At 46.0% G+C, this 25596-nt stretch overlaps 1 protein-coding gene across 1 annotated transcript in view; it reads left to right on the top strand.

The window, feature by feature from the left end:
* The window catches only part of TNIK (TRAF2 and NCK interacting kinase), a 181373-nt gene that overhangs the window by 142539 nt on the left and 13238 nt on the right, over positions 1-25596 (top strand). Inside the window, exons 20-25 of the mRNA XM_015412943.1 lie at positions 3210-3394; positions 7621-7747; positions 15706-15867; positions 19601-19715; positions 21541-21711; positions 22824-22967. Of these exons, the coding sequence (XP_015268429.1) occupies positions 3210-3394; positions 7621-7747; positions 15706-15867; positions 19601-19715; positions 21541-21711; positions 22824-22967 (904 nt within the window). The remainder of the gene's footprint in view (positions 1-3209; positions 3395-7620; positions 7748-15705; positions 15868-19600; positions 19716-21540; positions 21712-22823; positions 22968-25596) is intronic.

The following is a 25596-nucleotide window of genomic DNA, read 5'->3' as shown; positions in this document are numbered from 1 at the left end:
CAGGCAGGTGGGGGAGCCTGTGGGTGGGTGCACAGGAAGGGAGGTGTGAAGGGAGGAGCACATGCTGGTGGGCAGTGGGGGGCCCTTGGGCTCTCTCTGCCCAGCCCCCCTCAAAACCTGGAACTGTCCCTATCCTGGTCTAAAGGCATCTTTGCTTATTCTTAGAAGCTGTTTCCCAAGCTGTAAATATATTAAATGAGTTGTAGCTTCAGTTTATTAAACTTTATGCCACATTTCCTTTCTGTATCTCAAAAAGCATCTATATTAAAATTTTGGCACTATTCCCATTTATTTAAATTCAGTTGATTAATTACTTGACATAAGCAGTAGGTGATTAATCAGCTAGAAACTCTTCAGTTGTAATATTTACCAACCTTCACTTCAAGATTAAAGTACTTTATATATATTCTGCCCATAGAGGTTAAGAGAAAGTCTAAATTGGCACATAGCCTAAACAAAAATGAAAGCCACTGTTGACCATGGTGCTATTTAACCAAGCTTGGGGTATTATACTACCCCTGCGTCTTCGTGACAAAAATCTTACATGCGTGGCATTAGCGATTAGAATTTCCACAGAGTGTAATGTCATTCCAGATAGGTGAATTGGGACTGAATCTCTTGGTTTTGCCACAGTTTCTTCTCATGACAGAAGGGAAGCTTGCTTTTGTTTTCTTTTTAAAGACATCTTTGGGAACATTTTCCTTACCACCAGAACTGGGGAAATTGCAGAATGTAGCAAAGAGAGAATATGGCCATAAAAACAAACAAAGATGTGGAAATTAGCCTTTTTTTCAATGAGTTTCTTTCTCCCTAACCCTTTATCTCTGACCGAATGCACTGATGCCTACCTCGGTCACTAATGTAGGGAGAAATGGTAAGACTGATGATTGCAATTGCTTTGTTCATTATGTGCATGCCTTATGCGATGGTCTCTTCTAACCCATTCTAATTAGAGCTCTCATGCTTCTTATTTTTTTCGTCCTACTGCTTCCCCTGCATTGTTATAAAAGCATGTAAGATTACAAGAAGTCTGTTTTCTTTCCACACGGCACTCTCAGTGCCCTTTGTATTGAAACAACACTGTCGATCTATAAATGTGAAGTATAAAGTCAGTGTCATAGTAAACTGAAAATTCTTTGTGTTTGTTTTCATTCTCCCTTCAGTTGTTCAGTTGTTCGTTTTAACTGAATTTTCAGAGTATGTTGTGTCCACATTTGTTGTAGTTCGTGTCTGTATCTACGCAGGGCGTGAGTAAATTCATGTGGGTCTTGACCAGCTCATGCGTACTGTACGTTTGCTGAACGTGAAGAGGTCCTTTTGTGCCCCTGTTTCTGGACAATTGCTTTAAGCATCATATTATATAAAATACTTGGTTACCATTTCTAGAGCTCTATCAGTACTAGCCAGAGGAAATTCACTAAAAATGAACAAGGGCCTACAGGTTCTTGAATGATGCAGACAGAACTGGCAATTCCTTGGAGATAAGATGCCAGAGTAAAAACTACAAAAATATGACATGTGTGCAGGTTTCTTGGTGACATTCTGCCTTTTTAAAATGACAGTGAAATGTAATTTTCACAAAAGCATTTTCTTGTTGCAGAAGCTAGAGAATCTGCTGAACTCATCAGGATTTCAGAAATTGTATAGGAACATAGTGTTGGAAGGAGTGTTCGAGGCCACCTCAGTGCAGGAAATCCAAAGCCAGAGCATCCCATGTAGAGAACTGGGCAGCCTCTGTCTGAAGATCTCCGGAAAGGGAGGGCCGCTTTCCTAGCTAGTTCAATCCATTGTCAAATTGTTCTTATTGTAAGGAATTTCTCTTAATGTTCAGCCCTCCTTTAACAAGCTCATTAAATATAGTCTTGCCTTCGGGAACAAGTTTGAAGTAGTCCTTCTAATTGTAAAAAAGTTTAAATACTTATGTTCTTGTCCTTAAATACTTCTACCCAGTGCTTGCTTAGAAGAGGGTGAGGGGAAAAGATGTCAATACCTATAGCACAGATCTTCCTTTGGAATGCTCCTTATAACTTGCTTGCCTCTACCCAGAACACCAGTCTTGGCTTACACACCTTGCACATGGCGTGCACACACAGCACACATTGTGTATGTGGTGTCCCATGAGTCCTTCTTTCCCTGTTTCTGTGTTCATTACTGAAAGCAAATTCTGTACCCCAACCCTCAACATTAAATTTACTGGTGGAACAAAATAAGCAGCTAATAACTATTGAATCTGCATATACTGTTTCAATTTCAGAACTTGTCTGAATTGTTTATTTGAAACCACATCCTTTCTATTTCCAGTAGTGGTGGCAAACAGTGTTAAGCCCGTCACTTTTAATACCAAAGGGCTATTCCACATTCTAATTCCCCTCACTTGTAAATTCCTGTTTCTTCCTGGGGGAGGGGGGGTTCTGTTTTGCTCCTCCTAATGGTAAATTCGATATTAAAGTGGTTTAAGTCTGGCATAAAACCTGCAGTTTAAATCTGCGGGAAGAGATGATGGTCATAAACTGGGTTAATATTGAATTGACCACTAGAGGGAGCAAAACATGTTCAGAGCGGGGGGGGGGGCTCCCAAAGAAATAGAAACTTACAAGCAAGGAAAATGAGAATGGCGGAAAGCTCAAAGTTAGACACAAAGAGCGCATTACATTTTCATGTTACCTCACTTCTGCACCACCTCCCATGAGTTAGGGCTACCCATCTGAGATTCTCAGCTCCTGCTGGGAATGCCATTTCAGTGGGTTGAGGGCAGGAGACTTACAACACGAAAGGAGCGTTTGCACAAATAATTGCGCTAAGCAATATGGCCAGGAAGATTTATTGCCATCAATATTCTCCGAAGAAAACACTGCTTTCCAGTTTACTACGATAGTGATTGAGCTCTTGTGCTTTTAATAAACCTCATTGTGCCGTTTGTGTTCATAGAAGATTGCAAACAGACACATACATACATGGCCAAGCAAAGTTAACAGGTTGGCTGTTGAGTTCTGAACAAGCATAAAGTTGATTTTTTTTTAATTTGAACAAAAGCTACATGCTATTTTGTCTCACGTTTGTTCTATGTTTGTAATAATACTGTAGATGTATCTTTTTTTGTTGCTTTTGTGCTCTGTAATATTAGCTTTCAGTCAGATGTGTGTCATTTCCCCCCTCTGTTGGTAAATGACATTCACACTGGCTTCCACATTTTCACTTCCCCTTTGTAGGATCTCACTGCCTTAGCCAAAGAACTGAGGGATCTGCGCATTGAAGAAACCAACCGGCCTTTGAAGAAAGTCACTGACTACTCCTCCTCCAGTGAGGAGTCTGAAAGTAGCGAGGAGGAGGAAGAAGATGGGGAGAGCGAAACGCAAGATGGCACCGTGCCTGTCAGTGACATTCCAAGGCTTATGTAAGGCACGCTTTTGTGAGACTAAAATCTGCGATAATTCTACGATCATTTCATAGTCCATCAAGCACAATGGCTTTTTAGACTCTCCCAGCCTGTTCACTCAATACAAAGACTGAGTAAACCACACTTTGGCCCCGGTCTCACGGAGCATTAGGCACGCTAGAGAGACGGAAGATAGGCGGATTTTCCGGGTGCGATCTCACCGCCACATCTGGGAAACGTAGAGCTCCCGTGGCGCACCCGAGGCTTCCCGCCGAAGATGCGGGGTAAAAAACTAGTGCCTCGGAGGTACTAGTTTCCGGAAACCACGGGGCAAGGCCGGGAGTCTGATCGCGTTTCCGGTGGTAGTTCCGGTGCCCGCCCATGTCCCCTCGCAAAAAGGTTTCCCCAAGTCTCCACGGATGCGCACAAGCACCCAATGGAGCATGCGCACATTTTAGTTTTTTTTTAAAAACCACAACCCTGTTTGCCGCACTGCTCCGCTTCTTTGCCCCGTCGTGTGATCGGCAAGCCTCCCCCCCCCCCCGCATTTTCCTGCCCGTGTGGCTGAGGCCATAGAAACACAAATCAAAACCTCAGAAGAGTTACAAAAATAACAGGTTAACACAATTGAATTGTAAAATAACCTTACATATTAAAAATCATATACATGTATTGTAAAAATTAAGATCACGCTCCACAAAATACAATCTATTTAGATGGTTTCAAGTCTTTGAGCCAAACAAAAATTGATGGAGAAGTTGTGGCCACCATGACTTCACCATCACCATTTTACAGTGATTTTAAAATATCATGATGGCCCAACATGGAGCTCTCCGCTATGGACCAAAAGAGCCATGGGGAGCACTTTAAAATGGAAACTGCACGCTCATGGTAGCCACAAGTTCTTTGTCATGTTTAGTTTAGTGCCAATGGAATAAATTTTACTATTCTTTCTGTAGGCTGCTGGTCAGTCCATGAAAGAAGATCTTGAAAAATGATAACCAGGGAACCAGCAAACAGGGAATGTAGCCATAAGAGTCTGTGTTTGTTCTTTGCTCAGCATATAATTTAAAGGAGAACAGAAAACATACAATAGATTCTGAAACTTCGGTTCCACTAATAGTTATAATTATATTTGGATAGATAATGGATTATGGTTAAATATAGTTTGAACTTTAGGTGGAGCGGTACATGATCTATGACAAGGGGCTGATGTTTGAAAAGAGTTTCCCCGTTTCTCTGGCTCTGTCACTTATGTGGGATCACTCATCACATGTCAAGAGATGGTGTGTTTCCCTGCTTCATCCACGGCTGGTGTGTGAAAACACACAGCATGATGATGATGATGCAGAGGTAAGTGATGCTGGACATGATGAGGGGGTGTTGCATGGGAAGAATGTGATCCATGGAAGTCATTTTTGGCAGGAGCACCATCTTGCAAGTAATGTCTAGTTCTGCCATGTGGTCATACCCTTTTTTGTGCTTGTTGAAGTAGTTGGGTACAGTGAAGTCCTGTAGGGCCCTGGCTTTACTGACTGGAACTGACAAGAAACATACTGGGGTAGATCCAGCCAGCTTCACCCAAGTCACTTCCTTTATACAGCCCGTCTCACATGGCTTTTATCCATGCAGTTCCCATGTGCCCCAGCATGACCTTTTTGGGTAGTCAAAAGGAACCATTGACAGGATCAGGAACTCCAAGCCAATCTGGCCTGCTAACAGCTTAATCAAAGTGGTGATGGGATAATTCAGTTTGTTACACACAGTGATAGAAAGACAGAATGTCAACCGGTCTAATATGAGGTTGTGAGGCAGGATCCTGTCCCCCCCACCCCTCCCACCCCCATCCCAAGTTCTCTCCACACAAGGACATTCTGGAGACTGACCCAATAAATTCCAACCATGGTGTGCCTTGCACAGAATGAAACTGTGGTAATCCATAGCAGGGGTTCCAAAAGAACCAAACAGCATGCTACTCGAGAAGGCTAAAATAAAAACGGGGCCACGGCAGAGTCTGACAAGTATCCCTGTAGGATGCGAGTGTTACCAAGCACGCCTCTTTCATGCATTGTGTTTTTAGGCGTACTGTTTAAAAAAAATTTTGGGACATCTCTGTACAGAGTGCAGTGTGTAAAGCAGCCCAGAGGACTAGGGAACTCCACCATTCCTTCTCCCTCCCACTTCTAGTTGAGATACCTCAGCTTTATTTTGCAGCCAGGTTATTAATATTTGACAAAATACCCAGCGAAATGCCATTTGCTTGGTCACAGCATCAACAATTCTGTAACATCCTGAAGACTGGGAAAGTAGTGTTTTTAACAGCAGTGTACTGGGGCGACTATTAGAAAACTCTCTAATCTGTGTTTCTGTAAACTTTCTTAACTAGGTCAGTCACTGCCTTTGGGCATAAATGTACAGCTGTTGCTTGTTTTTGCTGCCCCCCCCCCCCAGTGCGTGTGGGTAAAGTTTGGACAGATATTATGGTTATAAGATGCTTAATGGGGTTAAAAATATGTTGTGTTGCAATTTCAGGCTATGCCCCCCCCCCCCCATTGCTTCTGATTTGATGCTTTCCAATAGAAATGGAAAATGCTGCTGAAAATCTTGCCTTTATTATCTCGGCAGGCCATCAGAAACAAATAGGCCCAACGTTGGCTTTGTTATGTTCACAAATAGGGTTGCCATGGTTGTGCTGTTGAGAAATACCTCCTTGTGTCAAGCGATGATGCCTGGTTGGTTTGGGGGTGGATTCCACCATCCTCCAGGTAGCCCTTCCTTCGGCCTTTGGGCATCCTCCAACAGAACAGCCACGTATCTTAATTTGGAGGAGGGCTTCATAGATTGGAAGAAGGCTTCAGACTTGAGCCGAAAGCAAAAATGGGGCATACATATTTTAATCAGTAAATAAATACACTTTGTTCACTGTAGTGGTAAGATAGGGGCAGGATCCCCCCTGTAACTCTCCCACAAGACATGAGCTTCTCTAAACCACTGTGTGATTCTGGCTGCTGCTGGAAGTGTAAGAACTCTTGGCGTGACCAGGAAAGATCACACTGTGAGTACTTGGAAGTGTTACTGGTCAGGTGGGTCGAGCTCGCCAAAAGGGAAGTTTTGTAAGAGCATCTCCCTGGGCAAGACGACACTGTGCTCTTGGCCACACAGTGGAACTAGACATAACGCAGGTCATAGGGCCAATGTTCCCTCTAAGCTGTGGAGTCTTGGGAGCAAAAATTCTACATTGTGAGCTACCGGCCTTAAAGTTGTGAGCGAGTGATTTGGCCACTGCATGAATCAGTTTGCTCTGGAGCCCTCCTTCCTGAGCCAAGACAAAAATGTGTGAGCCGGAGGCTAAAAAACTGTGAGCTGGCTCACACTAACTCAGCTTAGAGGGAACACTGCATAGGGCTGCCACTGAAAACATTAGCCCAGCATCCCAGCTCACTATCCTTTCTCCGCAACATTTAATAAAGGAAAGCCATGATGCGACCTTGTCAATTCATGCATTTTCACAGACTGACAGAAGGGGAAACTTACAATGACATGGCATCATGCTACTGTTTCCCTTATTGTTACTGGACTTAGGGGAAGAACTGGGCACGGGATTGCTGTTTTCAGTGGCTGTCCTGTGACCCATATCACATTTCGTTTCGCATTCAGTCAGAGGATGAAGGTGAAAGAGTCAGAGAATTCAGAGTAAAGAAAAGAAATTGCCTGTAAGGTAAAGGTAAAGGTTCCCTTGCTCGAAAGCCAGTCGAATCCGACTCTAGGGTTGCGGTGCTCATCTCCGTTTCAAAGCCGAAGAGCCAGCGCTGTCCGAAGACGTTTCTGTGGTCATGTGGCCGGCATGACTAAACACCAAGGCGCACAGAACGCTGTTACCTTCCCACTGAAGTGGTACCTATTTATCTACTTGCAATTTCTTGCTTTCGAACTGCTAGGTTGGCAGGAGCTGGATCTAGAGACGGGAGCTCACTCCGTCATGCGGCAACTCGGGTCTCGAACTGCTGAACTACCGACCTTCCACAGCCTGGAGTTCAGCGTCTTAACCACTTGAGCCACCACAGCTCCTAAATTGCCTGTACCTGTTCTTTATTGAACATCTCTGAATCTCTATGGTTGTTTCACTTTTTTGGTCTGAACAGTCAAGCTTACACTCCATTGGCATAAGGTATCAACAGGCTGACACTGCCCCAGACGTGGTGCTATTTTCATGGTTACAAATGCCGACTGCTAATGTTTTGCAGACCAACGGGAATGCCAGGAAACAACGAGGCCTACAACATAGGAATGGTGTCGAGCCACGGCCTAGAACAATCTCATACCGATACCTATAGCAGTATTTCAAGAGAGGGGACTTTAATGATAAGGGAGGTAAGTGGGTGGTAATGACTTTCTATGCAGCATCTTTTGGAGGTTTTGTCTTCATAAGCTGTGCACAATAATTATGCTGTGTGTTCTGAGCACAAAGTGACTGATTAAACTACATTTGTTAGTGGCTGATTAATATAATTAAAACATCTAAACAAAAGAGATTGTTCCAAATTACAGACAGCCGCAAACACCTTAGGACTCAGCAGGGTTGGTTCTGACAATTTCTGCCGGGCTTGTAATCCTGATCTTCTTCCACCCTGGGAAAGCAAGAAGGCCCCCTAGGTGGGAAAGCCTTGTGCTATACTTGCTCCATTAGAAACGTGATTGAAGCCTGACCCACACGTTTCGTGCTCATTTTCTCCAAAGCCAGCTGCCAAAGATCCTCAGTTGCTCTACTTATAATTGTAGCTCTTTATCCAACTGCCATGTTTGCAGCATCTCAGCTTCTATTCAGGGGAAGAAAAGAAAGACATACTCCCATCAAGTCAATCCAGGGGATTTTTCCTATAAAAAGAAAAGTATTTGACATATTGCTACAGTGATATCCTCAGAATTCCCTCATTTGCACCATTATCCAGAGCCCACACTGGTCTCCCTCAGTCATACAGACAGGTGAAAGAAAAGGATGACTTTCCGTACCACAGGCCTCTGCAGCTGTCGTTCCCTCGGCCCTTTGCCACTGAGGGCCTTTTAAAACATAGGTAATCGACACATTTCATGTATGGCTGCGAGAGTTGGACTATAAGGAAGGCCGAGCGCCGAAGAATAGATTCTTTTGAACTATGGTGCTGGAGAAGACTCTTGAGAGTCCCTTGGACTGCAAAAAGATCAAATCAGTCAATCCTAAAAGAAATCAACCCTGACTGTTCCCTGGAAGGCCAGATAATGAAACTGAAGCTCAAATACTTTGGACACCAAATGAGAAGGGGGCACTCACTGGAGAAGACCCTGATGCTGGGAAAGATTGAAGGTCAAAGAAGACGGGGACGGCAAAGGATGAGATGGTTGGACAGTGTCATCGACGCAACGAACATGAAATTGAGCCAACTTCAGAGGACAGCGGAAGACAGGAGGGCCTGGCGGGATCTGGTCCATGGGGTCGCGAAGAGTCAGACTCGACTGTGCGACTGAACAACAACAACACAATCGACACAACGCTTTTGCCAATTACTGCTTTTTTAAAAAGCCCTCTAGTGGCATGAAGGAGAAATGACAACCTTGGGGGGTCTGAGGCGAGGAAAGTGTAAGAGAACTGGTGTAGACAGTCGGTTGCCGGAGTGAACACCTCTGTGTTCACTGTGGCCCATGGCAATGAGAGCTCCGTGAAGAATCAGCATCGTATTTATTTATTTATTAAACTTATATCCCGCCCTTCCACTTGGGCTCAGGGTGGCTAACAGGAGGCAGATGCCGTACATAACAATGAAACCAATAAAACAGTCAAGTTACATTTTACATTTAAAATCAGTGCTCACATAATAACATCCGAGGCGGGGGCTCTAATACAATGTTTCAGGTGGCGCTGCTGTCTCATTCTTGATCGGTCTTCCCCATGTTCGTTCTCATTCCCAGGCCAGTTCATGTTGCCAGATGGCTACGCGGTGATGGTATAGTGGCAGTGGCGGCTCCTACTCAAAAGCCTGGTGGAAGAGCTCCGTCTTGCAGGCCCTGCGGAATTGCATAAGGTCCCGCAGGGCCCTGGTCTCCTCCAGGAGCTTGTTCCACCAGATAGGAGCCGCCACCAAAAAAGCCCTGGCCCTTGTCGCAGCATATTTAACCTCTCTGGGTGCTGGAACGACCAAAAGTTGTTTTGCCCCAGACCGTAGTGCCCTTGGGGGAACACTATAGAAGCAACCAGAGATTTCTCTGAGCCAAACGACACATTACAGCAGACGTGGGTCCAGTCCGTGGTGCCAACACCTTTTTTAGAAGAAAGCTCACCTGCTTATCACCCAGTGTCACTGCAGTGCAGATTCAAAGGCCCTCGTGGCACTTTTTAAGCTGCTAATTTCCCCCCCTAAAATTGTGTCCGCAGCCACAGGTCGGACCCGTGTCTGCATTCATGTGCAGTTTGGCCCTCTGTTCTTAGCTTGTTCACACACGGCATCAGACTAGTAATGATAGTGAGATTCTTGTGTTTAGACCCAAAAGTATCTCACAATCATGTAGAAAGTATCTCACTTCCCAGGACCTAGCTGCAGTGATCCACGCAATGGTCACTTCCAGGCTTGATTATTGTAACTTGCTCTATGTGGGGCTGCCCCTGAACTTGACCCGGAAACTGCAGCTGGTGCAGAATGCGGCGGCACACATGTTGACGGCAGTGCCTGTGCGGGCACACATTCAGCCGGTGCTCCGCCATCTGCACTGGCTGCCTATAGAGTACCAAATCCAGTTCAAGGTTCTAGTGCTGACTTTCAAAGCCCCATGCAGCCGGGGACCTGACTATCTCAGGGACCATCTCTCCCCAAATGTGCCCTGCAGAGCCTCGCACTCAACTGATCAACATCTTCTGATTGTCCCTGAACCAAAGGATGTCCAGCTAGCCTCAACTAGGGCCAGGGCCTTTTTTACCCTGGCCCCCGCCTGGTGGAACAAGCCACCATCTGAGATCTGGGCCCTGCAGGATTTGTTACAAATCCACAGGGCCTGCAAGACGGAGCTGTTCTGCCGGGTTTTCTGTTGAGGCAGCAGGCATCCAAATTCCATTCTTGGCCTCCCCCGCTGACAGCCCTTGCCTAGTGGTTAGTGGCTTGATGCCCCTCAAGACCGCTCAGAAGGTTGATATTTGAGCACTGCTACCAAAGCAACTTTCACTCTCGTTTTAATTTTTAATGTTTAAATGTTTGAATTTTATATATTGTTTTCTGTCACGGTATTCTGTGTGGCCTTGTAAGCCGCCTTGAGCCTGCTTGCAGGGAGGACAGGATTATAAGTCAATCAAATAAATAAATAAAGAGGAGGAAGGAATTAAAGGGCGACATGAGTGAAGGGACCTGGCCTCTCAACGGCATTTCTGTCAGGAACAAACTAGATATTACGCTTCTGGGGGACTCATTTCCCAAGCACGTGGTGGCCTGGTTCAGATTCAGCTCTTCAGCGAGACAAACTGCGTCCCCTTGGATTGCTTAGGAAAATGGTGCAGGGAGGAAAAGGCTGAAGCCCCTTCTCCCCCCGTACCATGGCACTGATCTGAATCAGGCCCCACAAAATTGAGAAATGAGTTCATCTGAAAAGTTGAGTCAGGGGAGCCAGACAGATCTGTGTGGACAATCAGAGTGTCTAGTTTGGCCCTCAGCCCGGCTCACTTCTGGTATTGAAGCCTCAGCTGGCAGAAGTCCCTGGGAGGCGAGCCATGGAAAGAGGGAGAGTTCTGCTCTCTTCAGAAAACAAAATCCACGTAACATCTTTTTTTATTAGGCCCAACCAAAATGACACAGAACATTGCGCAAGCTTTCAAGCTCACTGGAAATCTTCATTAGGCCAGCTGTTGCAGATTAAAAAAAAATTGAGGGGAGGAAAAGAACAGATTTTTTTTTCCAGGTTATGATTTTTAAGACCTTGTCATGCCAGCATTTAGTGTTCACTCGTGCACCTCTTTTGCAAGTGACTGTAAAGGGAAATTAAACGTGTGAGCTGGGCCATGGTGGCCTATGCGTTTTGAGGATGAGTCTAGGGAGAAGGGCATTGCACTAGGAAAGATCACATGTAAAGTTTTGTCAGGGAGCCTAAGAGAGGCCTTGAACCCCATAGATTTTCAGAACCAAGGTGTCTTGGGTGCCCAAGAAGTTTTTTGAAAATAACTATAAATTGCTCCTTGCCACCTGATTAAATGGAGAGCTGGAACATGGCAGATGCTGCTTCTGCTGCCTGGGGAAATCTCTTTCAGGTACATTAGCCTGCTTGGGCCTTCCTGTAATAAGTGACACATTAGACGTAAACAGCAGGTTGCTTGCAGCTGCACCAGGCTGCTGACAATTTCTGCCGGGCTTGTCATTCAGCAAAAGAGGCACCCACGGCGACTTTTTCCCATCGAGAGGAGCAGATCTGTTTTGTCCCAGCGAGAGCAGAGATGAAAGGAAGGAGCTGAGGAAGGATCATTTGCCGGATTATGTAGCATTTCCACAATTGCAGATGGAAGAGAGTTTTCTGTCCTAGGCAGAGGCATGCGGCCCTTGGAAATGCTAATGTGAGCTTTGCGTGCCTGTTGGGACCAAAAGAGAGGGGGAGAGAGAAGAGCGAAGGCTGTTCACTCCTGTCTTGTAGCACAGCAGTTTACTGTTTCCTGCTTGGAGAAGACGCCAAAGGGGAAGTGCGTCACTGGCTCTGAGAAGGACTGAAATTTTATTAGTTAGGAGTCGAGTGCATAGTGCATTCTACCTTTTTGGTAACCACGCCAAAAGATGATGTTTGTGGTTCAAAGTAGCAGTCAGTGGGGAAATGAGGCAGGGGGGGCATATGCCCCACATGCACACAGTGGGCATCATCAGAGGCAGCGTTCCCTCTAAGCTGAGGCAGTGTGAGCCAGCTCACAGTTTTCTAGCCTCTGTCTCTCACATTTCTGTCTCGGCTCAGGAAGGAGGGCTCCAGAGCAAGCTCATTTATGCGGCGGCCAGATCGCTCGCTCACCACTTTAATGCTGGTAGCTCACCAAGTAGAATATTTGCTCACAAGACTCCACAGCTTAGAGGGAGCCTTGATCAGAGATCATGTAATATGTTGCCAGTTATTAAAAGAGCACTTAATTATATACATTTATTGAACACGTGAAGCTGCCTTATACTGAGTCAGCCCATTGGGCTACCCAGGTGAGCTCTGTCTGCTCTGGCTGGCCGTGGCTCTCCAGAATCTCAGGTAGAGATCTTTTACATAATGTACTGCCCAATTCCTTTTTTAACTGGAGGTACCAGGGACTGAACCTAGGACTCAGCCACAGATGTTGGCTGGCTTTGGTGTGCACAACCAGAGCGGCAGGATTGGCAGAATGGCACCATTGCATTTTTCCTTGGCTTTGGTCAGCAGCCCTAACACGTTAGTAAAGAGCATTCAGGCACTGAATACTTCTAGCATGAAGGGTACAATCAGCCACATAAGAGTCTTTTTACACGACTCAGCCTCCTAAGGGGGCAGTCTAGAGTTAACTCTACACACAGGGGAAGGTGGGGCATGAACAAAACACACAGAATTGGGAGTCTGCCTTTAGCATACAAATCAATATTTATAGCACTTTTAGGTAGCTCCGGTTTTATATGTGCAGCAGAATCAAACGGTAAAGCATGAGCCCACTCCAGAACCCCCCCATGTATATAGAAAGCTAGCTCTCCAGGGGAAAAGATTCACCCTAGCCTAGGGTTGCCAGGTCCCACCTGCTGCCGGCAGGGGAGTGGAGCTTCTTCGCTGGGATCTTCTGGTGTACACACCGCGATGACGTCACCCAGAAGTGATGTCATCGTGCTAGGCACGTCACCAGGGGGCACTCTAGCATTTGGCCAGAAACTCTATGGTACCATAGAGTTTTTAGGTCGAGTGCTAGAGCGTCCCCGTGGCGACATGCCCATTGCAATGACGTCACCTCTGGGTGATGTCATCATGCCAAGCACGTCACCACAATCCCAGCACTTTGGGGGCGAGGTTCGCCCTGCCAACCGGATGCGGGCCGGCAGATCAGGGGCCCCTAAAGCGGGCAAACCCCTGCCCCACTGGGTGAAATGGCAAGCCTACCCTAGTCTTTTTCCTGACATAGTGGCATTATCTATGTGCGAGGAATTTATACTTTTTCATTGGGGCAGCATCCAGGCATGAATTAGGTACAGCATTGATTTGCAATTTAGTTGCACGTATAAACTGGCCCTAAGCCATAAGCGGGCAAGCAGTTGACCTTGAAGGCTGCACTGAAAAATCTTGCTACCACAAATACCCCTTGCAGATACCACTGGCTAGATGAGAACAGAGGATTGGAATATTTCTGATGTAAAGTGGAGTGCTGAAGATCGATAAGAACCTTGAGGACTGAATTCTGCTATCAAGTTTCAGGTTTTCCAGCCTGTTGACTATTTTCACAGGTGTCAGTCATAACGTTTAGCATTTATATACCACTTTTAGTTTTCAAAGCACTTCACTTGCCTTACATCATGTCTCTAAGGTAGGCCGTCCTCATATTGAGGAGAAGGGGGCAGTACTGAGACTAAGAGAGTGTGGCTTGCCTCAGGTTACATAGTTAGATTTGAACCTGGGGGCTTCTGAGATCATTACATCCCCTCACATATTTAAATCAGTTTAGGAAAATCAGTAGAAAAAGATGGACCCAACACAAGATGGATTGTCTGAATAAAGGAAGCCATGGCCTTCAGTTTGCCAGGCCTAACTGAGGCTGTTAATTCATAGGGTTGCCATAAGTTGGACGTGACTTGATGGCACGTAACACACACAGCATTTCCCCACCTCCGTAAATTCAGTTTTTTAAAAGCTGTGTGGACATTTATGTACGTTTTTTAAAAAAAACTGCTCATCTTGTTTGGTGTAACACATTGACCATGTTCAGAAACGGCCCATTCCGGAAAAGAAAAGATCGGCTTAACTGTGAGTTGTCAAAATGCAGAGAAAAAGAACTAAAACCGCTTCCCCCCCCCCAGCGAAAAAGACGAGGAGGTAACCCTCTAACTGCATAAGCGAAAAAGAAAAGGAGGGGGGGAATGGACTGAGCGAATAGTGGTGTTTTCCTTTGATGTATTTGAAATAAAGCAAGAAAAAGTTTTGTTTCTCGAGAGCGCATTTTAAGAACTTTATTAAAAATAAACAAAAAGAAAAAAGATGTCGGAGCTGGGTAAAGGCAAGCGGAGAAGAAGGGAGGGACTTCCGTCTGGGCGTTTGCTTTGTGAGAGCCGGCTGCTTAATACTTGGATTGTTTATGGCTGTGAATCTGATGGGGGATTGTGAAAAACGGAAAAGTTTGAACTGTGACAGCGAGAAGTGCCTTGTAAGCGCTTATAAAACTCAACAGTTGCGGAGGAGGATCCAGCGGAGAGTTTGGGAGCGGATAAAAGCGAAATTGAAATTTAATACCATTCTCAAAGCTGGAGACCTCCTGAAATGGCATGAAAGGAAGAGGATTTATAGCACATGAACTGAAAGAGTTAACAGCAACCCGAAGGATGATTGAAAAAAGCCGGAAGGAGAAGAATACAGAGGAAGCTCCTCCACGTTACCGGGAGTGTAAAAGTAACCAGCACGCAAAGAAGCGGTTCTGAATGCGCCCTGAAGAGATTTTTTAACAGAAATTCAAAGGAACATTACTAACATACTAACATAGAACTACTTGTGACCGGATTGAAAAAAGATGTTTGACAACACACAGAAGAAGCCTAAGAAGAATGTTTGGACATTACTAACAGCTTAATTTACCAGTTAATATATCACTCAGCTTTCTCTTTCTCCCACTATATACCCCCCCATTTTTCTTTTCAAGCGAAATACCTCCCCTTTTTAGGAGAGTCAATAAAATCTTTATTAAAAAAAAAAGAAACGGCCCATTCCTAATTTTAAAACTTCAGTTTACAGAGCATCTCACAGCATAAGGGCTGCCCCAGAGAAAGCTCTGCTTTAAACAAGCACGACATTCACACTCCCACAGAGCTGGATCTTCCTTTCTAAGAATGGGTCCAAGCCCATGAACCTAAGTCAGACCTTGCTGAAGTCTGTCGGCAGTATCGCCACAGAAAAGCAGTCAGCACAAAAAGAATACTTTCCTCAGTATCTCGAAGTGAGGGTTTTCTGCCAGCCATATTTGAGCTGCTGTGATGGGAGCGGATCACGGCGGCTGTATTCACGGCATCGACCTGGGGCGGCTGACTGTGTTTGCGTGGGGAGGGGGTGTTGAAGTGGGGAGCTTGTCACTCTGTCTGCATGGGTATATGGTGCCCCTGTCAGTTGTTGTTTTTTTCTTTTCTGCCTCTCTGCAGACTGGGGATAAAAAACGCTCTGGCCACACCGCCAGCAATGGCTTTGCAGGCCACGTCAATCTTCCCGATTTGGTGCAACAAAGTCACTCGCCTGCAGGCACGCCGACCGAGGGACTCGGGCGAGTCTCCACCCATGGTCAAGAGATGGATTCTGTGTCTGAAGTAGGTGATGGGTTCATCTTGGCTAAGCGCTTTCTTCTTTTCTCCCTTCCCATTGGCTTTGTTTTAACATCCGGCTCTGAAGAGGCATTTTGGCCCCACTGGTGGACCTCCTGATGGCACCTGGTATTTTTGGCCACTGTGTGACAGAGTGTTGGACTGGATGGGCCTTTGGCCTGATCCAACATTGGCTTCTCTTATGATCTTATAGTGGATTTTGTTTCTAGCCATTTCTCTTTTCTCTCTCTCTTTTTTACCTGCATTCTACAATTATGATTATGGACAGAATTAAATTCCTCTTTGCTTTGAAAGGTGGTGAAGAATAACAACATTTCCAGGTGTTGCTTCTGTACTGCGGGTAGCTACAAAACTCAGAAATTAAGCAGGCTGCACTTCCTGGGAAAGGCTCCTGTGTTTGCCCAATATTTATAATGTTGATCATGTTAGTACTCCATCAACTAGCATCCGTTAACGCAGGGATCAGTGTACTTCATGGGAATCCGGCATGCTTATATTATTGGAGAAAACCAGCATCTGCAAAATTCCCTACATATCTGGATTCCCACTGACAGATAAGGTTGCAGGTACCTGCACTTCTGCAGCTGTACTTCCTGAGTATCTTAGATTTAAAGACATTCTAGAATGAGTGTGAGCAAAACCTGCTGAAACCTTGAAACATTGGGGGGGGGGGAGCTAAATAAACTTTCCCCACTGATTAGGGTGGGACTCCCATACACTGCAGCGCTGTGCATATCATCCCTACCCATAACTGGAAGAAACAGAATGAAATATACATATTGACTTGGGTCCCACCTAGGATTTCCATAGGTGCAGGGTGGACATTTCTTCTAATTCCCTCCTCTCACAACACCCCTCAATGCTCCCCCCAAATGCTGCTCATGGGGGGTGGGATCTTCCAGGAATTGCTTGGGAGGGAAGGAGAGATCTCCAGCAGGAAGGGAAATAGGCAAAAAAAACCCAAGGCTTTGTTTTGATTTTGTCTGTTTCTTGCCATCAAGTCACAGCTGACTTATGGCAACCCCAAAGGGTTTTTCAAGGCAGGAGACGTTCAGAGGTGGCTTCCCATTGCCTGCCTCTGCGTCATAACCCTGGTATTCCTTGGAAGTCTCCCGTCCAGCGACTGACCCAGGGCCAGCCCTGCTTAGATTCCAAGATCTGATGAGATCAGGCTGGCCGGGGCTCTGCGGGTCAAGGCTAGCCAATAAGGACACCTGTGGAAACTGCCTCATTCACGCAGGCTGCAAAATTAATTTTTTCTCTTGGGGACTGAATTCAAATAGTTTGTTTCTAGCACAGGCCTCTTTATAACATATGGAACAGCCACTGAATTATTACACCGCCCGGTTTTGAAAGCCGGCGTCCCTGACTCTTGATAAAGATCTCAGAAGAGAGAGAAATACTCTGCTAAATATCCTCTCTGAGACTCATTAAGGTTAATCCTTTTCTCGCTCTGCTTAAAGGTGGAGCTGCCTATTCGGGAGACCCAAGTGGCAGCCTCAAAGCGCCGAGGGGCTTCCCTGTATCTAAGAGAGAAGCCAGCCCTTTCTAACCAGACCAGGTATCTCCTTGCAGCCAACAGGAATCGGCTGTGAAGGCTGCCTGACTCTGGCTTTCAACCTGGATCACAGACTTGGTTCTGGGCCTCAGTGGTTTTTGAAGTGCATCCTGGGAAGAGGCATAAAATAGCACTGGTGGAAGGGAATATTTCTCCCTGTGCTGGAAGCCCGGCTTCTTGCTACCATGGTAGCCCCTAATAGAGGTCATAAGTGTAACATGCCCTGACTAAATAGCACAGCGGAAAACAAAGTGGTTCTGCTGCTGCCACTGAGGAAATTATTCCCCTCCTGCTGGCTAGATAAAAATTGAGTTTTCTCTTGGAAGGAGACCTTGAGCGTCTTTGCTTCCCAATGCTTGCAGCACAAGGGGCTTCAACAGGAAACAGTGTATATATGAGAGGTTCTTTATTCCTACAAATGATCTCAGTTTTGCCATACTTTAAGGTTATACTAACTGGCCAAAATTTTTAAAATCCTCTTTGTTTGGAGCGGAAACATAACATTTTTGACGATTTAACATATCCAAAAAAGATGGAGAATGAAATACAAAATCAAGAAATCCTTGCTTTCTAAAGTCTGCTTAGGGAAGGCACTGCATCTTATAAATGTGGGCACTGATGGCAGAAAGCAGGAGTGCACGTCCAGATATGCACCATCGAGTGCCATCCACGGTGCCTCCGCTTAATGTGGATGAGAAAACTCTTGACTCGTGTGGGAAGAGCTATTCTCATGCGCCATCACCAAGTACCGGACATGGATTTTCACTGTGTGTCACCAGCCACGCAAAACAATGTGTTGAATGCAATCATTTCAGGGCCTGTCTGTCTGTCTGTGTATAGATGGAAAGAGATCAACAGACTGACGGTGAATGTAAAAAAATGTGGTGGCTGTGGATATTCACCTGTCAATTAAAAAAAAAAAAAATCCAGACGGATGTTCTGAATGTCAAAATGCTCAGAGACCCACCAGTGAATGCTGACAGTCATCGGCGTGGGATTGCCAGCGTTTGCTTCTGAATGCTGTTTCAGTCCTACTCACAAAGACTATTTCAGTCTGGGATTGTCAGTGTTCCTGCACGCTGGAATACTTTTACATTCTCTCTGTGTGTATATCTCACACCCACAAAGTCTCTGCGCGTCTTTTCGTGTGTTTTGTGTGTGTTTATATAATGTATAAAATATTTGTAGAACGTTTTTCCTGTTAATGTCTTTTTCCATACCGGGATAATACTTTGACCCTATGAGTCCCTGCAGTCAGCCCTTGGGAATGTTCAGGTCTGGAGACAGGGCTTCAAGACAAGTGGGAACCTTAGCCCTTCTCTCTCTTTTAAAATTAACTACTGTGCCAAACAGGTATGTTATTTGGGGATATAGAAGAAGGATGAGCTTCTTCTTGGCACTGCTGCAGAACCTGCTCCTATAACCCACTCATACTGACACTCTTCTGCCGAGCATTATTCAAAGCCTCAATTTGTATTTTGTATCTCTCCTAGGTATGATTTGGGTAGCATATTGTTCAGGGCTTTTCCATTTAAAAGAACAGGCAGTTGTTTCCGATTTGGGTATTGCCCGTGCATATATGAAAATGCAAGGACCTTATGGAGCTAAGAGAGAAGTTGAGGGGTGGTTTTTAATTCACAAGAAGCCGATGGTGTGGAGACAGGCCAGTCACTTTTCCAAATGGGTTTTGTCAAGCTGGCCCAATTGGTGGTAGGCTCTTCGGCACAGTTTCAGATACAAGTGTCGAGGCCAGCTCACATGTGCACGGAGCATCATTTGTTTTCTCTTCAGTCAATGTTGTGTAGCTGGGTATGTGAACAGGCTGAAAACCATGGGTTGGGCATTTCTGTGATGCCCCTCTGCCGCTGGAAACGGCACTGTGTTGGACATTAAACGGTTTGCATTGACATAAAGAAGGTTCTCTCTGTCCCTGGTGTTTGATCTGTGATAGGTCAGCCACGCACAGGGCATGCATGATCACTTGGGACCCCTTAAGCACAGGCACTATGGACTGGCCCTGGACCCTCATTCTTGCACGCTGCACATCTCCTCTGCACCTGAGTTGCAGCCCTTGTTCCTATCTGATCTGGAGCTAAGAAGGGAAACCTTATTGCTCCCTTCCTCTGACTGAACGACATCTCCGTTCCTTGGTTTTTGTAGTATGGTATGGGGAGCAGCACAAAAGCATCTTTTACCCCATTTGTGGACACCAGAGTGTATCAGACCTCCCCGACTGATGAAGATGAAGATGACGATGAAGAGTCATCTGCTACAGGTAAAAAAGAAAGAAAGAAATATCAGAAATATGTGACATTAGAAACTTAGTGGGCATGTAACATCTCTTGAAAGTGACCACACATCCATTTTTGCTTTCAGCTTCTGGTGAATCATGGCAGTTGTCATTTCCTAAAGCATACATGAGGGTGTGGGGAAAACTGAAAGCTATAGCATTGACAACGGGTGCACATGACTAGCAAGCCTAGGGTCAGAAGCCCAACTGTGTGTACAGGACCGTATTGCAACTATACCGCTTATATTATCAGTGAAGAGAAAAAGCACATTTTCCCACCAGCCATGTACTGCTGTTTCAGTCTAACAGCAAAGACTCTTAATAAATCCAAATAATGTATAGGCTTCCAAATCGGGTTGCCAGCTCTGGATTGGGAAACACCCAGAGATTTGGGGGGTGGAGCCTGAGGAGGGCGGGGTTTGGGGAGGGGAGGGACTTCAAGGGGGTACAATGCCACAGAGCCCACCTTCCAAAGCGGCCATTTTCTCCAGATGAGCTCATCTCTGTTGCCTGGAGATCAGTTGTAATCCCATGAGGTCTCCAGCGATCACCTGAAGGCTATATATAAAAAATGAGAGCTCACGGGAGGAGATTGTATGAATATGAAGACACTCCGTGAATGAATTACGAACAAAAGCAGAAAAAATATATTGTATGATACAATTCAAACAATTTGAAATCTTTGTTAAAGAACCCTTATATATATATATATATTTTAAGAGCTAGGATCATACAATATAATTTTTCTACTTTTGTTCGTAATTCATTCACGGAGTGTCTTCATATTTATACAATCACCTGGAGGCTGGCAACCCTACTCCAAAGGACCTGCTGCTTTTTTCTTTTTCGTGGTGACCTTGTGTTTGTTGGCAGTGAGATGTTATTCATGAAGGATCATGCTGGGAGGTGTAGCAAGTTAAAGAAAATAAATTCCATAAATTACATTTGTACAGTGCTTTTTTGGTAGGAAAAGCCCAACAGGAACTCATCAGCATATTAGGCCCTTGGACAGGCTAGGGTAGGCATAGGGAGGCATTTAAATGCCTCCCCGATCCTTCCAGGGGCCCCCCTGGCCTGCCCGCCTCGGAGTCGCTGGGGGGGGGGTGTCGCTCTCCAGGCCTTCCCTCTGTAGCCATGTATGCAGAGGTTTTGGCTCTAGTGGGCACGGCCAACTCTGAATCCAGCCGGAACTCCATTCCTGTGGGTTCCTGCCCAAAAATAGCCCTGCCTTTAATCATTTGCTGCCCCCTGTAGGAGCTGACAAAAGAGTACAAGAGTTCACTTGAAATATAGGTCGAATCTGCATTTGTCTTTCCCACCAGTGTCCCAGCCTTCTGACTCTGTCTTCAAAAAAGATGGCCACATTTGGTTTCGTTTTCACACCTCAACAGTGCTAGCATACTTTTGCACGTCCACATATGTTTATCACCTTCTCGTGGTGGCTCCACTGTCATTGTGCCTCCCCACTGCTTTAAAAGAATCTTCTCCAAACAACATTAAAACAAGCATAGAGAAAGACAGCGTCACAGCAGCACGAAACTGATTTAAAAATGCAAATGCAGGTTCAACCATAGTCCACCAATGAATGGCAGGGGCCCAGTGACAGCATCTTGCCAACAGCCCTTGAAACCTGCTCTGTTGCATTTTTTGGAACCCAGATTAAATTCACATCAGTGGCCCATGCTGGGGAAAGCTATGGGCAAGCAGATCTTATCCTCCCTGAGAAGAAACTCACAAAACTGGCTGATTATAAATCCCTCTATATAGAATATCTACAAGACTGTTTTTTGTTTGTTTTTTTTCTTTCCAGCATTGTTCACCAGTGAGCTGCTGAGGCAAGAACAGGCCAAACTGAATGAAGCCCGGAAAATTTCAGTAGTGAACGTGAACCCCACTAACATTCGTCCTCATAGCGACACGCCAGAGATCCGAAAGTACAAGAAACGCTTCAATTCAGAAATACTTTGTGCTGCTCTGTGGGGTAATCTGTTAACTGTCTTTGCAAATATGGAAATGACACGTGCATATTATCTATTGTTATCTGTTTATCTACTGCATTTATACCCCTCCTTTCTCCCCAGTCGGGACCCAAAGTGACTTACAGCGTTCTCCCCTGCCCCCATTTTATGCCCACCACAGTCCAGGGGGGTAAGTTAGGCCCAGAGTGTGTGACCGACCCCAGGTCACCCGGCGAGTTTCTGTGGAAAGGTGGGGATTTGAATCTCAGTCTCGCATATCCAAATCTGACACCAACCACCATATCATGTTGACAGAGCAACATGTCCAAAAGACAGAGTTTTTACACAATGTTGCAAAGCACTCGGAAGCCAGGATATCCAGCCACCTTTTGAGAGATTTAGCACCTATTGTTTTGTCTCAGTTTGGTGTAGTGGTTAGGAGTGTGGACTCTAATCTGGGAGAACCGGATTCCCCACTCCTCCACATGCAGCTGCTGGTGTGACCTTGGGTCAGTCACAAGTTATTTCTGAGTTGTTCTCTCAAGAGCTGTTCTGTCAGAGGTCTCCCAGCACCACCTACCTCACAGGGTGTCTGTTGTGGGGAGAGGAAGGGAAGGAGATTGTAAGCCATTCTGAGACTCCTTCGGGTAGTGAAAGGCAGGGTATAAACCCAGTCTCTTCTTATTTTCTCATGGGAGATGGTACATTTGTTTAATATGACAGTTTTGGATAACATTAAAGGTATGGCAAATGTGAGTTTTTTGTATTTTTGAAACCCAGGTAGAACACCATTTGAATTCACTGCCTCAGGTGCTGAAGTGTTTAGGCCCAATCCTGTCTTCAGTGCACATGAATTGCCAGGGTTGTGACTACTGAGTGCAGTGGGGAGTGTCAGAGTTTGAAGAAATGTCATGATGATAGATTGAAAGCAGCAGCTTTGCCCTGAACTTTTGATCCCTTTCATTAGTCCTGTTGAAGGACCAAACTGCACATTTTTTTAATGAGTATGGTCCAGTTCCTTGAACCCAACTTGTTAAAAAAGCCATCTTCTATAGCTTGGCCCTAATGTTCAACTGAAAACGTCCTCAGTCTCACTGATGCAGATGGTGGTTTCTTCTGCTTGCTCCATGCGCAGGTGTAAACTTACTAGTGGGAACAGAGAATGGTCTCATGCTGTTGGACCGGAGCGGCCAAGGGAAGGTGTACAATCTGATCAACAGGAGGCGGTTTCAACAGATGGACGTGTTAGAAGGGCTCAATGTCCTTGTCACAATCTCAGGTACCGCTCGAGTTCAGAGCTCAGATTTTCCTTCTGGTTTCTGACAGCCTGACCGTGAGAAGTTCTCTCTCTGGCAAAAAGCTGAAACTTATTTTGCATCTAAGAAGCAACCTCACAAGGTTCTCACAGGGCAGTGAGCACTTTATGAAGAGAAGGCAGAGTATGCAGAGTCCCGTTTCCGGGCGTGCCTAGGAGGGCACTTGGAGTGAAAGGCAGAGCTCTGTCTTGGGGGCAGCATTCTCATTGGTAACACTTTTCTGTGTAAGTGAAGTCCTGTCTTGTTAACGTTATAGAACAAGTTTATGTGGGGCCACAAGTGGTTCCAGCAGGCAAAGGCTATTAGCAAGCCAGGCATCAGCAGTTGGCATGGTTGGGTCCTACCAAAGCAAACAGACCAACAGAGAGCTGGCACTGAGGGAAGACTCTGGCACCGTCTCTCATTTCCCATTAGAGGGGTGGCTGGCACCAGCAGAGGGAATGGAAGACAACAGAACCATGCTCTGTTCCATTTGCTGCCACCAGGCACCCTTCCATTGGGAAATGGAAGATCACCACCAAAGCACCAATGGGAAGGGGTGCCCAGCGATGGCAAAGCATGACTTTTGTGCTCCTGTTCATACTGATCTTCTTGAGCCAGTTTGGTGTAGTGGTTAAGTGCGCAGACTCTAATCCGGGAGAACCGGGTTTGATTCCCTACTCCTCCACTTGCACCTGGCTGGATGACCTTGGGCAAGCCGTAGTTCTGATAAGAGCTGTCCTTGAAAAAGAGCCGTTTCTGTCAAGAGCTCTCTCAGCCCCAACTACCTCACAGGCAGTGTTCCCTCTAAGCTGAGTTAGTGTGAGCTAGCTCACAGTTTTTCAGCCTCCAGCTCATGCATTTTTGTCTTAGCTCAGGAAGGAGGGCTCCAGAGCAAACTAATTTATGCAGTAGCCAAGTCACTCGCTCACAACTTTAATGCCAGTAGCTCACAAAACAGAATTTTTGCTCACAAGACTCCACAGCTTAGAGGGAACATTGCTCACAGGGTGTCTGTTGTGGGGAGGGGAAGGGAAAGGAGTTTGTAAGCCGCTCTGAGACACCTTTGGGTAGTGAAGGGCAAGGTATAAATCCAATCTCTTCTTCTTCTTCTTGTGGATGCCAGGGGAACGAGGAGGAGGAGCACTGCAGCCACAAAGCAGAAGTTCCCTGTGAAAGGGCAGTGGGAAGGTCAGATTGGGTCTGTGGTGGGGGTGCAGTAGCACTGTGATGCCTGAGGGATGATCACACAGGCTGGATCCAGCTCTGCCCATTAGCTCTACTGCAAAGGAGGAACAGGAAAGTGCTGCCCTTCAGTAAAAAAAAAAAGGGGGGGCTAGAGGATGGAGAATGGGAAACATACAGAGGAGGGCAACCAAGATGATTAGGTGGTTGGAGCACCTCCCCTATGAGGAAAGGCAGAAGAGTCTTTCAAGTTTAAAAAAGGACAACTAATAGGGGACATGATAGAGGTTTCTACAATTATGCATGAGGTAGCGGTGGCTCAAGTGGTTAAGACGCTGAACTGCAGGCTGGAAGGTTGGTAGTTCAGCAGTTCGAGACCCTAGTGCCGCATGACGGAGTGAGCTCCCGTCTCTGGTTCCAGCTCCTGCCAACCTAGCAGTTCGAAAGCAAGAAATTGCAAGTAGATTACTGCTTTGGTGGGAAGGTAACAGCATTTAGTCATGCCGGCCACATGACCACGGAAACGTCTTCGGACAGCGCTGTCTTGGAAACAGAGATGAGCACTGCAACCTTAGAGTCAGATTCGACTGGCTTTCGAGCAAGGGAACCTTTACCTTTAGAGAGAGCTGACAAAGAAACATTTGAGACACATCAACATTCCACTCTGTAACAACTTCAAACACAACACCCTGACTCACACAGTACTAGCACAGTACCAGCAGGGCTCTTCTTATGTTCTTATAGATAGATTCATGGAGGATAAGTCTGTCAATGGCTATGGTGACTGAGGGGAACCTCCACATTCAGAGGCACTAAGCCTCTGAATCCCAGAGCCAGGAGGCACCACCAGGGGAAGGCCTCAGCCTCTGTGCCCTGTTGTTGGCCCTCCAGAGGAACTGGTTGGCCACTGTGTGAGGCAGGATGCTGGACTAGATGGACCGCTAGTCTTTTCCAGCTGGGCTGTTCTTATGTTCTTATGTGCACGTCTGTGGCCTCACTGGGTGTGCGTGGGGTGCAGGGTCTGCGATTGTCTGGCTGCTAGACTCTGTACATGAATGGACCATTCATTTTTGTGATCCTTATCTGGGTTAAGTGGGCTGCTGGCTTAAGATTCCAGAAGTACAAGACTAGAAGGCTATCCCCACATCACTCAAGGCAACGGCAAACAGAATAGCGGCATGCCAGGCAAATGAGGAGCAACCGTGGAACTTAAGGCAGTCAGTGGAAAGTGATAATGGGTTGATCTCCAACTGAGCAGCCAGAGAGGAAAGAGGCTGGGCGGGGAAGCAGCACTGGCAGCTATAATTCCTCTGTGAACTGGATGTGCACTTCAGCCAGTGACTAATCTATGACAAAATGGGCCATCTAGAAACCCCCTCACTCTTTCAGACCTTGATTATCTCCTTGATTCGAAACCTTTCGTAGTCA

The sequence above is a fragment of the Gekko japonicus genome, unplaced genomic scaffold (assembly GCF_001447785.1).
Source record: "Gekko japonicus isolate JY-2015 unplaced genomic scaffold, Gekko_japonicus_V1.1 scaffold1832, whole genome shotgun sequence".
Taxonomy (NCBI): Eukaryota; Metazoa; Chordata; class Lepidosauria; order Squamata; family Gekkonidae; genus Gekko; species Gekko japonicus.
The sequence above is the reverse complement of the archived record's forward strand: the minus strand, read 5'-3'. Positions and strand labels throughout refer to the sequence as shown.